A 14,972-nucleotide genomic window follows, 5' to 3' on the forward strand; every position below is an offset into this window, starting at 1 on the left:
CCCTATTCCACCGGACGATTATCGTTAGCATAATTGTTAACGATTAACGATCTCAAACGACCGCTATTGCGAAAGACCTGAAAACGTTCACTCATTTCCATGGAACGATAATCGTTACTTATGATCATAATTGCGATCGTTTCTTCTTCCGTATTTATTCGCTATTGCGTTCGTATGTATTGCGAACGACCGAACAATGTCTTATTCAATGCGAACGATTTGCGAACGAGCAACGATAAAAATAGGTCCAGGTCTTATAAAGCGATCAACGATTTCTCGTTCGGTCGTTAATCGTTAACTGCATTTCAACCGAACGATTATCGTTTAGATTCGAACGATTTAACGATAATCTGAACGATAATCGTCCGGTGGAATAGGGCCCTTAAGCTGTAGAAAACTTTGATGCATTTTCCTGGGTCCACCCCTTGAAAATGATGGAACCTGCAGATGCCACCTTTGACAACTGAATAGGTGAAATCTGCTGCAGAATAAACTATACCGTAGATTTTCATGTGTTAATTTGCCTCCCTGGGTATGATTCAGCATACTCCTGAGATTGCAGTAATCTTGTTAAAATGTTAGGTTAATGTGTACAGTACATGAAGAAATTAAATTTTTAGAACCCATATTCTAAGCATGTGCATTCTGCAAATGTTTGCCTTGTTACCATGGAAACAGATTGAAGTGGAGGCTGTGTATACATTGAATTATATGTATGGCTATGGCTCGCATTCAAGCCTCCATAAATTATATGCACACACTGACTGCCAGGCCGGGCTAGACAGCCATAATGCAATTGCATGTTAGTATCTGCATTATAGCTGCAGTGCCTGGGCTCATACAGAACTAACCTGAAACCACAGGATAATACTGACATGACAGTAATACAGACCATAGAATGCATCTGGCTTAGGCATGGTCATTCATGGGCCTTTGTGCTAGTTTGCCATACTCTATAAAGCTGAGCTTACATGCTTATATATGCCAGCACGAGTCAAGGCCTTAGCACTATTAACATATTTAGTGGTTCCAAACTTGTAGTGAATGAAAAGGTGACGTTGCTTTGACTCTGTATCCTTTAATGGTTCTCAAGACCACTCAGAACCAGCCAACTATCTGATGTGGATGACAAACTCCCCAGTGGCAGAAGTCGGAGAAGCATTGAACAGTTTGGAATTACCATGCCCCATCCTTTTGTGCAGTGTTTGGCAGTGGCTTATTCCTATCTCCCCACTTGACTAATCCATGTATATATGGAGGCCTAAGAGAAATAGTGTTGTCTAGAGATGAGCGCAGCTGGAGCATGCTCAAATCCGATCATTTGGCATTTGATTACCGGTGGCTGAAGAAGTTTAATGTTTCTTGGCCAGTTGTCCAAGTATTCTAGCTGTATTCCTACACTTTAGTCAAGAGACTAAGGCTGCATTCTGGGCAGTGCTTTTTGTCTAGACAACCATGAAGTGCATGTGCTTGTCCTATTATATGGATTAGAACCCATACATAAACCCTGTTTTGGCATCATATAGTTGCTTTGGCACTTCCACCCAATGTGCATGTGCTTCTTTCCGCACCCCTATCTGATAATTATGCCGGAGCTTGACACTGGGTTGCTACTTTAATGATTCACTGCTTGTGTAAATTTGATCCAATATTCTGGTTTACGACTTCTGTAAAACTATAGGAGAGATATATTAAAGGAGAAGTCCAGGGACGGATTTTTTATTTTTTTTTAATCCCTCAAAAGAGCCAGGGGGCGGTGGTTGAACATAACAACATGCACCTGCCTTCCCGGCTCCAGCACTGGGGTCCGCTCTCCTCCCCTCTGGTTCTGGTCCCCCGGCTGCTTCCTGGTCTGAGCAGGGACCCAACTCGGGACGTGTCAGGCCCATTCAGCGGCCAAGGCGTGACCCCAACACTGGAGTCGGGGAGGTAGGTGCATGTTATGTTCAGCCACCTCCTCTCCGGCTCTTTTGAAAAAAAAAACAAAAAACTCATAGCCTGGACTTCTCCTTTAAGACCGGTGTCTGACATGTCAGCGCACGGGGCATGCGTCTGTATATGAAACTGTCCACATCTGAGTTGTCCATCTGCCTTACTGAAATCTGCCCAAGCTCCCAGCTGACTACAAATAGCTAAGCGGAGAAGCAATGTGTAGAGGTTATAAGAAGTGTCAACATAGCCTGATGGACTGTGCCTCTGAGCGGTTTCAGCTGTACCTAACTCTTACAATGCCCTTGGTGATGCCAAATGGATCTAACACATAACAAATTCATAGTATAAGTAGCAAATATTTTGCATCAGACCAATGGGTGTGCCCATGTTATATACTATCTCACTCATCCACCATCTTCTGTACAACTTTAGTTCCAATTTAGGGAATCCCTGATTTCCAGTTTATATCAGATTATGAAACAATGTGAAGGCAAGAGTCCAGGTGAAGGGCTTCCATCGAGCGCCGGGTAAAATAGGTCACGATTCTTAATCAAGCAGAACAGATTTCTTTGCGTTAGTCAATTATGTAGCGTACTGCACTTTTGCCGAAAACATATTTTCCAAATAAAGCACAGTAGTTAAAAATCCTGCTCCCAGGCGCTGACATCTGTCACACGTTAGATCCGTGTTTGTGTGTCAGTGAATTGGTTTGTATGGTCTCGGGAGGACTCAGCTGTGTGGAAGGTTCGGTCATTAGAATGATATAAGCCGAGCTGATTGATATTTTGATTGCAGCTCAAATCATTTCAATTATCATATGAAAAGGCTCCTTTCTCCAGGCATCAAGGTTATTACTTTTATTAAGACTGTGTTTTCATAGCCATACTCAAGACTGTGCATTAGATCTGTTTCAAGTGTATCAAACGGAAGAGTAAGAAGGATTCTGTACTTTACAAAGAAGAATAGTTGGCCAAGTTCCTTTAAGTACCCCCAATAATGGGCATATTTGAAGTGAAAACCCACATTTGATTAAATTTCTTTCTCATTAATACCGTAATATGTTTATAGCATCCCCTGTGAATTCTGCCATAGAGGTTCAGTGGATGTTAGGCAGGAAATTAAAAAGATTTAGCCTCCCAAATCTCCACTAAACTCTTGGTCGACAGTGTTGCTTTTGGATATTCTGGCTAAAGCAATATGATGAATACATTATATTGAGTCATGGGGGTGGGGCTACTGCTCTAAAGAGTCATACTGGCTAGGTCCCCTCCTAATGCTCAGGCGACATCCAGACCAGTGAAGCAAGGGGAACTCTTAGTTTTATTTCTGTTCTTGGGAGGTGAGGAGTAGACCAAATAAAAGCTACCCCCAAAGCGGGGGGAAGGGATTGTAGAACATTCTGTCTGCAAGAGGATTTCCCTAAGTAGATATGCAGTGTACGGCCCTGATGTATCTCACTTTATGGACTTTCAGCTATAAGGCATAGTATGTAACCTTTGCTGGGTGCCTTTCTATAGGTAAGTGCAGTCAAAAAATATATCATCTGTCAGGTGATATGGGGCTTATGCTTTCCTGTTACATATGCTGCATGTGCACTGCAAATACTTTATTGGAGATAGGTGTGCAGCTACCACACACTTTGCCTATTCCATGGTAAATGATCAGAGTTGAGTGAGCTTTAGAGATGAGCGAACCTCGAGCATGTTCGAGTCGATCCGAACCCGAACTTTCGGCATTTGATTAGCAGTGGCTGCTGAACTTGGATAAAGCCCTAAGACTATCTGGAAAACATGGATATAGTCATTGGCTGTATCCATGTTTTCCAGACAACCTTAGAGCCTTATCCAAGTTCTGCAGCCCCCGCTAATCTAATACCGAACGTTGGGGTTCGGATCGACCCGAACTTGGTTCACTCATCTCTAGTGAGCTTGTCGAAAGTTCAGGTTCGCACAAACCTAACCGATCAACATTTGAATCCTGCTGCCTAGAGAAGGTGGATGGAGTCTTTGGCTGGACATAAAATAAAGGTGGCGGCACTAGTTTCTCTACAACAGTGCTTGCCTGACCAGGGTTTCCCGGCAGCTTTTGTGCTTAGGGACATTTTTCATCCCGCTCAATGGTACCTGGCTTAGGGGCAAGCAGTAAAGTTGAGCCAGAAGTAAAAATTCTAAAATATTTTACCCAATTCCTAAAGCCTTTGTGGGGTAGGAATGTGAATTGCTATCGTGGCATTATCTGACAGAGTCTTGTTATGAGAGTTCTCAAAGGACTAAATTTGAGCAGGAAGCTGCGGGTTTTGGCAGTAAAAAAGAGATTGTATCTGAAAGTGTAAATCCGAGCTATAGAGTCATGTCTAAAGCTGAGCAGGTACATTTACAGGAACACTCCACGTTTCCTGGCAGTGTGAACACATTTCCATAATAAGAAGATGGGTGTTTGTGGAGGCGCTGAGAGTTGTTAAGGGTGTGGGGAAGAGTGTCAAACAGATCCTTTATGTACCTTATAGCCTGAAATACTGCACCAGCTTAGATGGAGCCCTTTACCACAGCATTAAGTGGAGCTATGCTACCTTTTCAGTACTGCAAAGTAAAAATTCAGATATGGACTCATCATAGTCACTAGTAGATTATGGTTGGTCCATTTAACTCAATGTAATATACTCACATCTGCAGTACTTTAATGAAGTGGACCCAACTATAGGCTGGTTTCATACGAACATGTTAATTATTTTTGTATCCATATTAAAGGTGTTGTCTGGAGACTGATAAAGCTTTCTGCAGTAGTTTAAATTCTAATGCCTAGCCCTAGATGAATGGGTTAGACCATCTAAGAAACAGATCTTGTGAGGGTTTTCCATTTTACAGTGGTGAAAATCTGCCATAAATTCCCCCAAAGAAAAACAACTAGTGATTCAAGTCTGTGATAGCTCATTGATGCACATGGAAAGTAAAGGCCAGACTGTCTGGTCTTATTACACCGAAGAGCTACTGTAGCACAGATTGCTGTAAAAGTTTCAGCCATCTAGAAAGGTGTCAGATCAAACAGGGCATCACAGCTGGAGTGCCAGTTAGAGTGCCCATGTCCACCTCCGAAGGTGCCTACATTGGGCATTTGAGCATCAGAACTATATCATAGAGCAATGGAAGTAGGCAGCCTGATACCGTGAATTGCATTTTTATGTGGAAAGCCGATTGCATGTGCATGACTTCCCTAGGGAACAGATGGCACCAGAATGCACCATGGAAAGAAGACAGGCTGACATAGGCAGTGTGAGGAGCAGTGTTCTGCTGGAAACCTTGTGTCCTGGGACTATGTAGATGTTACTGTAACACACGCCATTAACCTAACCATTCTAAAGGCCAATTCCCCCCTAAATGACAGCGGTATTCCCTGGAAATTACCTCTTTCAGCACGATAGTGTCCCTACCACACTGCTCAAATTTGTTTAGGAATAAGGAACATGAGAGAGTTTAAGAGGTCAACTTAGCCTAGACATTCCCTACATTTCAATCTGGTCGATCTTAAGTAGTATGTCCTGGAAAACAAGTCCGATCCATAAATTTCACAACTTACAGGACTAAAGGCCTGTGTACATGGTGGGCGGAGTTTGCTGGTGGTCATGAATATCCAGGTCTTCTGAGCAGACGCACAGAATGGAGAGGACTACTTATTGCCCATGTTATGCAGGAAGATATCTTTGAATCAGCTGCACAGAACAATATAAGTGATACATCATTCTGTTCAGCTTCTCTGTTACTAGTTTATACTACCTACACAGGACAGCATAAACCTACTGACAGTCTCTTTTAGTTTCAAAAGATAATGCAACACCTGTTTTCAATATGGAAGTGAGTACTAGAATCATTCTGTGGCTCTCTAATATACTGTATGACTACCAAGGACCTGTTGGCCAGCTGGTTCACTGCTTTCTAGTACATCCTAACATTACACTCGTCCACCTGCACCTGCATTGTATATCTCGTGGCACCATAGGGAGGTGATAGATAATCATACATTAACACTATGTAGACATCTTAAGCAGACATTTCTTTAGCACGTAATTTAGATTGACGGAAAACGCACACAAGTTCTGTGGAAATCACTTAAAATGCCGCTCAGCCCCCAATATGGCAGAATAATAGCTTTGATTCCAATCTAGCGTGCACCGGCCGGGGGAGAGTACTTGAGCATAATGTCCCTTCAAAATCTATGAAAAGCCTGTTAGCAGAAATGGGTTTTTATGCTTCTAGGGACCCAAATTACATGCATACTGAATGATTTCTGCTCCGGCTTCAGATGTATTTTGCCGTTTTGTCTTAACCTTTGTAACATATTTTGATTGATGATTATAGCAATCAGACATGACTGGAAACACAGGCTAATGCATTGTACCAGGAGTGACTGGGAGAAAAAAAATACAGTAAATGTGTTTATTAGGCTCGGCCTTAATGCAGCCACCTAAACGGGCAAAACAGCTATTGTTTGCCTCCTGATGAAGATGAATGTTCTTCCTTATCTCCCCCATAAAACACGGATTTGCTATAAATTGCCTATGTCACTGTTCATAATGCTTTTAATAAGTAAACCAATATCTTGGTGTCCACTTGAAATACACTCGGCAGTAAAGAGGCGCGAAACATTAGAGGATCATCATTTCTTCCTGTACCTCACCTTCTTTTTGCTACATCAAGAAGCTATCGATTTCTTATTTTCTTCTTTTTTTTTTATTTTTTTTATTGTCTCCCAGTATGAGTTTCTAAATTGGAAGGAAACCCTGGACAAAGTTCTTCCCTGTCCTCCCTTGTTTTATTGACACTCCATATAGTTCTCCACCTAAAAAATCTAATTAGTAATGCAGTGTGAGATGATGGATGACGCTGCTTTACTGCCCTTACTGCGGTTGCTGTGGATACACTACTGATCAGTAACACTTCCCCAGCAACCAATCCAGTATTGGATTATTCCAGCCTCCAGAGTGAGACTGACCTAATGGCCCTATAAACGATCCAAACAACCGCTATTGCGAAAGACCGGAAATCGTTCACCCATTTACATGGAAAGATAATCTTTACTTACGATCGTTCTTGCGGTCGTCTTGACGCTATTGCGTTCGTCGCTATCGTGAACGACGTCTTATTCAATGCGAACGATTTGCGAACAGGCAACGATAAAAATAGGTCCAGGTGTTATTAAACTATCAACAATTTCTCGTTCGGTCGTTAGTCGTTAACTGCTATTCAACCGAACGATTATCGTTTAGATTCGAACCATTTACAATAATCTGAACCATAATCGCCCCGTGGAATAGGGGCCTAAGGATAAGGAGGTTCGTGAAGACTTGACAGCAATAGTGATGAGTGGACTTGCTGAACTGTTCGAATTCGGCAACGTTCTCCAAACTTTAAACGCTCGGCATTTGACTCCTGGCAACTGGAGAAGTTGCATGCAGCCCTAGGGAGTCTTGGAAAACATGGATATAGCCACAGGCCATAGGCTGTATCTATTTTTTCCTGGCAGCCCTAGCGTGCTATCCAACTTTTCCAACTGCTGGGAGTCAAATGCCGAGCATTGGGAGAACTTTGCCGAACCTGAATAGATCGTCAATAGAGATGAGCGAACCGGGTTCGGGTTCGAGTCCATCCGAACCCGAACGATCGGCATTTGATTAGCTGGGGCTGCTAAAGTTGGATACAGCTCTAAGGTTGTCTGGAAAACATGGATACAGCCAATGACTATATCCATGATTTCCACATAGCCTTAGGGCTTTATCCAAGTTCAGCAGCCACCGCTAATCAAATGCCGAACGTTCGGGTTCAACTGGACTCGAACCCGAACCCGGTTCGCTCATCTCTAGTCGTCAAGTCCGCTCAGTGCTAGACAGCAATCGAACCAAAGGCTTTTCCCAGTTCAAAGTAATGAAGACTCCTTATAAATATAACCGTATTCACTGTCTCTAATCTGATGATGATTCCTTTGAGAGAGAATCCACCCTTTTGAACACTTTTATGTTTTTATATTGTAAATATATAACACTACATTTTTATAAAACCCTGAAAACTATTAATTTAATAAAATTGTAAAGAAGAAAAGGGAAAAAATAATCCAGCTGTATTTACCTTGATAATATGAATGACAATTCAAAATAACATTACATTTAACAATGAAAAAATGACACCATTTGGCGTGGTTTCCCACCGTGTTCTTTGTAAAATTATTAGTCTTTGAATTTTTATTTTTATTTTAAACACTGTGGTCAGATGTTTGCTTAAATCTAATCGTGAAATGTACAATTTTACTTAAGCAATTTTTTTGCCCCCATATTTTGTGGTGTTTACACTTTGGCCACCACTTACTGCCATTTTGGACAGGCCTTAAAGAAGAAGCAGCACTCTTGTCCTCAGTTTGAGTGGTGTTTTCCGGTTCAGTTCCATTGAAGTGAATGGATCTGAATTGTACCACACGCAGCCTAAGGACAAGTCACCCGACTTTGTTTTTGCAAGAAAGTAACCTAAGTAACCCTGGATCTATTACCCAATATACAGATCTGACTATACATAATAATCTAGAATATTATTGCGTTGTCTGTATTTTCTAATTTTATGTTCCATTGTTCTCCTGTTAGGGAAACTTTGTTGCCTCCATGACGGCTATATTAAGGCAGATGGAAGATTATCACTATGGTCACCTTATCAAGACGTTTGGGAAGATGAGGACGGACGTTGTGGTGAGTTTGAGAAGTCACTTCACACTTTTCTGATGATGTATACAGTGTAAGTGGCTGTTTTGCTTGGTTAAAGGGGTTATCCAGCGCTACAAAAACATGGCCACTTTTCCCCCCTCTCTTGTCTCCAGTTCAAGTGTGGTTTACAGTTAAGTTCCATTTACTTCAATGGAACTGAATTTGAAACTCCACCCAATCTGGAGACAAGAGAAGTGGAAAAGTAGCCATGTTTTTGTAGCGCTGGATAACCCCTTTAAGTATTTAGCCTATTTGTTATATTAGGTCCTTACTGTATAGATTTAGGGACAGAACAACTATTAGAAGGCATTAGGCTAATTCGCCTTTGCACCGTGGCAATGACTTATAAGAAACGTTAAATCTATCACATGACTGACACCGCTGACCTGTAATGTGGTCCTAGGTATCAGCATTTGTATAAATATTACAGTCAGGACCCGAGGATTGTACAGAGATGAGTGGTAGACACATTCAACCTCTACCTGCTGACAATTATCAACGTCATTCACTACAGTGTCCACCCACTGCAGACAGTCAGACACCTTTATTATACATATGAATAGACCAATTTATGGCTAGGACCACACATTCCCTGATTTTGCTTTATTTTGTCTTTTTTCTCTTGTCTTTTTTTTTTTCTTAAGGACTTTCTTATGGAGACCTTCATCATGTTTAAGAATCTCATTGGGAAGAACGTCTATCCCTCAGACTGGGTTATAATGAATATGATGCAAAATAAGTGAGTACAGACTCTAGTTAAGGTTTGCTTTATGTGTGTATGTACTACCCATCACATAGTTATACTATCTACATCACGTTAAATGTGGCTATGGCCACTGAACACTTATATCAGAACGGAAATCCCACTAAGGAGGTCTCCACTGCGGCCAGTGACTGACTGGGTGAGCTTTTCCTGTGTATTGGAAAGTGCTGGTATGTGGCAGCAGAGAGCGCTGTCACACTAGAAAGAATATACCAACTTTCTGGCACCAGTTGATTTGAAAGCATTTTTTTTTCTCCCGACTACCCCTTTATTGATAGCATTACCCTGCTTTGTGTTGTTAATGTTCTGCAACTTCCTGACATACCTTCTTTATATTCTTACTATTTTAAGGTTGCTGCTTACTGTCAGTGAATAGAGACATACTTGCTTAGAATTAGATGTTTGAAACCATTCTATTGGGGAGCAATGAGGTAGTCCACCTTACAGCACTTAAAGCGTACCTATCCAGCACCACATGTAAGCAAGATGGTGGCAGGAAGTGTCCTTACAAGGCCTTGGAGAGTTAAAGGAGAAGTCCGGCGAAAATTTTTATTAAACTATTGTTTTACCCCCCCCCCCCCCCCCAAAAAAAAAAAAGTTATACAAATCCCCAATATACATTTATTAAGGGAAATGCTTATTAAGTGCTTTATTCCCTGTACTTACTACTGCATCAAGGCTTCACTTCCTGGATAAAATGGTGATGTCACGACATGACTTCCAGAGCTGTGTGGGCTGTGGCTGCTGGAGAGGATGATGGCCGGGGGACACTGAGGGACACAGGGCACTGAAGGGACACTGAGCATCCCTCCGCCATCATCCTCTCCAGCAGCCACAGCCTGCATAGCTCTGGGAGTTGTGTCGTGACATCACCATGTTATCCAGGAAGTGACATCACCATGTTATCCAGGAAGTGACATTACCATTTTATCCAGGAAGTGAAGCCTTGATGCAGTAGTAAGTGCAGGGAAAAAACATTTTGTAAACATTTCCTGTAATAAGTGTATATTGTATAACTTTTGCGGGGCAATAGAATACTTTCATAAAAATTTTTGCCGGACTTCAAGGCACTTACCACTTCGGGTTACGTCTATACATGCAGGATCTAGGCTGCCTGAACTCTGAAGTGGAGACGTCACAGCCTCACTCACACTCAGGCCTCCAGCAGTGTTGCGGGGAGATAAGGCTGAGCTGCTCGCTGCCACAGGAGGATCTCCACAGGTCTACCCCGTCCCTGACACAGACGGACAGTGGAGAAGAGCCAGAAGGCAGAGTTGAGGTTCAGGTTGCAGTTTAAGATGAGGGCTTTCTACCCAGTTACAGTATCAGGATTGGGTCATAGGGTTTGTATTTCAAAAATTTGCTTGTTTACCGAGTTACAATTTTTAAAAATGATTAGCTTGTCTTGCAAACGCTCTGAGACCAAGTTACTTGTAATCCAAGGTTTCACTGTGTGTTAAATAAGTTGCATTGTCTTTCCTGAGTATAGTAGTTGTTGCTCATCTTTAGATTTTGTTTCCAACGTGAGAATAATTTCCGCCCACCTGTCACAGGGAGGTACAGCTGCTTGCTTTCCTCTTCCAGCACTGTGTAACCCCTAATGAGTTTAGTAGCTTAGCCTCCCTGAAAGGCTCGGTGCTTGAACACAAGCAGATGGCTGTAACTATACAGCAGGTACATCCTGAGAACAATCAAGGACAATATTCTTACTTTTACTCATTCGAGACCAGAACTTTTTCTTTCTCTCAGCTCTCAAGCTACCCTTGGATGCATATATGCAGTAACAATCATTGCGGGCTCCAGCACACAGCTCGCTGGAACCCTGCATCCACCGTGCATTGCTGCGCCCGCTCCGTCATGCCCTGGAATCTAAGCTTCTTGCCTTAAATCCTTAATGCACCCCATTATAAGTCAGCAGGGTCTGTAAACCATGCATGGTACAAATAGTGGAATAACCCTGCTGAGCTTACCTAGCATGGAGATACGTACACACGTGTAAAATACATTACACACCACTGTGATTCTGTATACTGGGGTTGAGAGGTAAGATTTATGGTAGCTTTTCTGCACCAATAAACACTATTCTTTTAATAGGATTGTGTTTTTTGTTTTTTTTTATGCACCAAGCATTTTTAAGTGGTGCTCTTCTGGCTCCATAGCATATCCGCACAGATAAGCAATGCATCTGAGGAATAATGTATTGATAAGCAGTTTTTGCAGATGAGATATCATATTTTATTATTATGTTAATTTTGGAAAGAAAAAAAGAAAAGAAAACTGTTTTATTTATTCCTGCAAACTGTGCACATAACTATATAGCGTCACCCCCTTTCATTTTGTTTGATGTTTTATTTATTCGGCTTCCCAATTAAAATTGCACAACGTTGCCAAGACCTTAATTGCACCGCTCTGTAGAATGTGTAATATAGGTTAGGACTTAGCTAGTGTGCTGCAAGATACATAACCTTGATGTCTCATGCACCATGCTATCTGTGCCAAGGTAGTAAATGCCTTGCTGAAGGGCACGGCATATATTATCATGGCATAGATGTATAGGTACACGTGTGTGTGTGTGTGTGTCAGTCATGTAGTGCTACTATTTAATACATAATTACTATCTGTACACACGTATATCTGTACATTTATGTGTTGTTAAAGGTAAAAAAAAAATATATTTTGTTAATTTCATATTACCCATATAGCATCAATATATTCTACAGCACCATGCTGTTGCTTTCCACTTCACACCCTGAACCCAGTGTGACAGACATTACTAAATTGTTCATTCTTCCCTAATAAAATAAAATACAGCAATAGATTATAATGGATTGTCTGAAGGCAATAAACTATTAAATGGAACCTGTCTGCAGAAGTGGCTTACCAGAGCTGGCTGTAACATATAATAGTGATTCCTACCTTTATGTTTTTAAAGGTCGTCCAATTGCAGAAAATAAATTTAAATCTGGCATAAGCTTACTAGGAAGAAATTAGGTCTTACACCACCTTAAAAAGTTGACTTTCCCTTTAAGTCAATGTTTCAGAACATGACTAGGGATATATATGCCAATCCAAAAGGAAAGAATACCCATCTGCAGACAGCTGTTTCCTGTTATTGCCCCTCATCAGTACAGAGCAGGGTGATAGCTGGCTATTGACTCCAACTGGGAACCCGCCAACACCCTGCTCTGTACTGATGAGGGGCAATAACATCAAAACAGCTGTCTGCAGATGGGTATTCTTTCCTTTTAGAAAGATTTTTGGCTAGTTATGTTCTGAGACTCCTAGTTGTAGTGAAACACTGTCTTGAAGGAAAAAGCAATCTTTTCAAGGTGGTGTAAGGTAATTTATATATCCTTTCCAAAATTCCTAGTGGAGAATGAATGGATAGTAAGTCTCCGTATGTGTTTGACGCTCTCATCCATCAAGAAATAGCATCCCCTAAAGGGGTACGCCATACAAGCAAAACTTTTGATACTGTACGTTGCTGCCCATACTAATACTAATGATACTAATAATTTCTTCCACACTTGTTATTATCCATTCAGTCTCCTTTCCCCAGTTCTCAGCTGCTGCTTTCTACTGAAGACACAAAAATATGTGTATGAGCTTTTCTCTCCATCTCCCTTCCGAGACGTCTGATATAAACAAAGTGCTCTGTCTGCAACTTTGTAATGCTGAGAGGGTTAATCTGAGGTCAAGTCGCAGATGGGCTCACTGTGATTAAACCCTCCCAGCATTGTAAAGAAGCTACAATGTTGCAGACAAGAGGGGGGGAGGAGGGGGAAATGGAAAGAAAAGTGTGATGTGATTCCAGCGGTCGGACCCCCTGTTAACAGATGTGTTTTAAGATGAAAAACCTACAGTTGTGCTGAGACTTTCTTCTGCAATAGGAATAGAGGAAGAGAGAGAGCTGCCTTACCTCATGTCTGTCCATGTAACAGAAGTAGAGTATACACAATGAAATACTGCTATTATCTATTGTACTGGTCTCCAAGCTTCAGTCTTGTATCCTATACATGTTATGTGCTATGTATGTTCAGTACTGCTCTTCGCGCTCTATACGATTCTATCACCGGAAGGGCATCCGGATGTTACGCTCCACGCACATTAAGTTTTGCAGAATTCAGGTAACTCGAGAACAAAACAAATGGCTCCAGTCCTCGGATGGCAGCTTGAGCCTCGCACAGTCATGCTAATGAATATTGATGCTATGTTTGTTGTCATACATCATTAACAACAATAGTTTTTGAAGAATAGCATATTTCTTCAGCTTTGACGACACTAGTGATTTATGAGGCCAATCTTCCTCCTCCTCCCAGCAATACTAATTGCAGCGCTTGGATGTAGAATTTTTGGTAAAGGGGTAAACGGGAGGTTACAGCAAATATAGGTTTAGGAAACTTTTATTTAATCGGGTGAATTTCCTATTTTCCTACTTTTCGGATATTTTCTCGCACACAGTGCTATAACGGCAGCTCTTGCCAAAATTACTAGTTTTACTTAACTCAGTCTTCCTTTGCCTTAAGAACTATAGGATACACTTACAATGGTTATCCCTTGAGGATATCCCCTCCTCTTGTTATAGCTCTGTCTATGCACCTACCCTGCAGTGACACTGCAGGGGAAATGTGATGTTACATGGCATCCAGTCAAGTGAATACACTGATGTAAGTACTGTGTCTCTATAGTGCTGCAGAATATATTAGTGCTATAGAGGCAACAGGTTATTAACATGCACTACATAGCTCTTTACATAATATAATTCACATCCAGGTAAGAATATCTTCTTATGAAAGAGCTGCTGCCCTTGACTGCGATGCTCATGTACCGAATTGTAACTAAGTTAAAGGGAGATTGTTGATATTTCATTCATAATAAATAAATATAGTCACCTATGTTGTACAGTCATACTGTACACTCTAAAGTTTTATACCTAACAGATGGTCTGTGTGTGACCTGATTCCATTGTGAAGTAAAGACTATATGATAGTTAATCCTGGCTTTCATAAGAGAACAACTTTTAAGCGAATGTTCCATTAGGTACATTCGCTTTAAGTGTTTCCCATGGATAGAACGGCACCGGTGCAGAGAAGCTGGTGCCGCTGTCCTTTTTTCCAGCCATAGCCAGGTTCAAGCATACGGCGCAGTTCTATTCCCAGGTACCGGCCGGGGGTGAAGCCCTGGAGGCGGCTGGTTCATGTCTAAGTGTTCAGACCAGTACAGGAGAACGAGCCCGGATCCTCTCTCCCCGCTCATTCTTCGGATTGGTACAATTCTGAACACTCTGACCCGGACCGATCAAAACTTTTGACATGTCTCTATGACAAGTCAAAAGGTTTTTTTCAAACGACGTTGAAAAAAGTTCATATTTACCATATTCAACAAATTTATGTTCTTTATCATTTTGTAACATGCGAAAAGATCATTGAAAACTATAACCCTTCCCAGGCAGCTATTCAGGTCTCTTGTAGGGGGATGGTGTTTAGTGGTATCTTGGTCACCCAGCTTTCCCAGGAGAACACATAGTAATTGAACAAA

The 14,972-nt window shown here is 41.5% G+C and overlaps 1 protein-coding gene across 1 annotated transcript in view; it reads left to right on the forward strand.

Moving 5' to 3' along the window:
* The window catches only part of DOCK1 (dedicator of cytokinesis 1), a 302,766-nt gene that overhangs the window by 178,678 nt on the left and 109,116 nt on the right, over positions 1-14,972 (forward strand). Inside the window, exons 28-29 of the mRNA XM_069980039.1 lie at positions 8,555-8,656; positions 9,316-9,410. Of these exons, the coding sequence (XP_069836140.1) occupies positions 8,555-8,656; positions 9,316-9,410 (197 nt within the window). The remainder of the gene's footprint in view (positions 1-8,554; positions 8,657-9,315; positions 9,411-14,972) is intronic.

The sequence above is a fragment of the Dendropsophus ebraccatus genome, chromosome 8 (assembly GCF_027789765.1).
Source record: "Dendropsophus ebraccatus isolate aDenEbr1 chromosome 8, aDenEbr1.pat, whole genome shotgun sequence".
Lineage (NCBI taxonomy): Eukaryota > Metazoa > Chordata > Amphibia > Anura > Hylidae > Dendropsophus > Dendropsophus ebraccatus.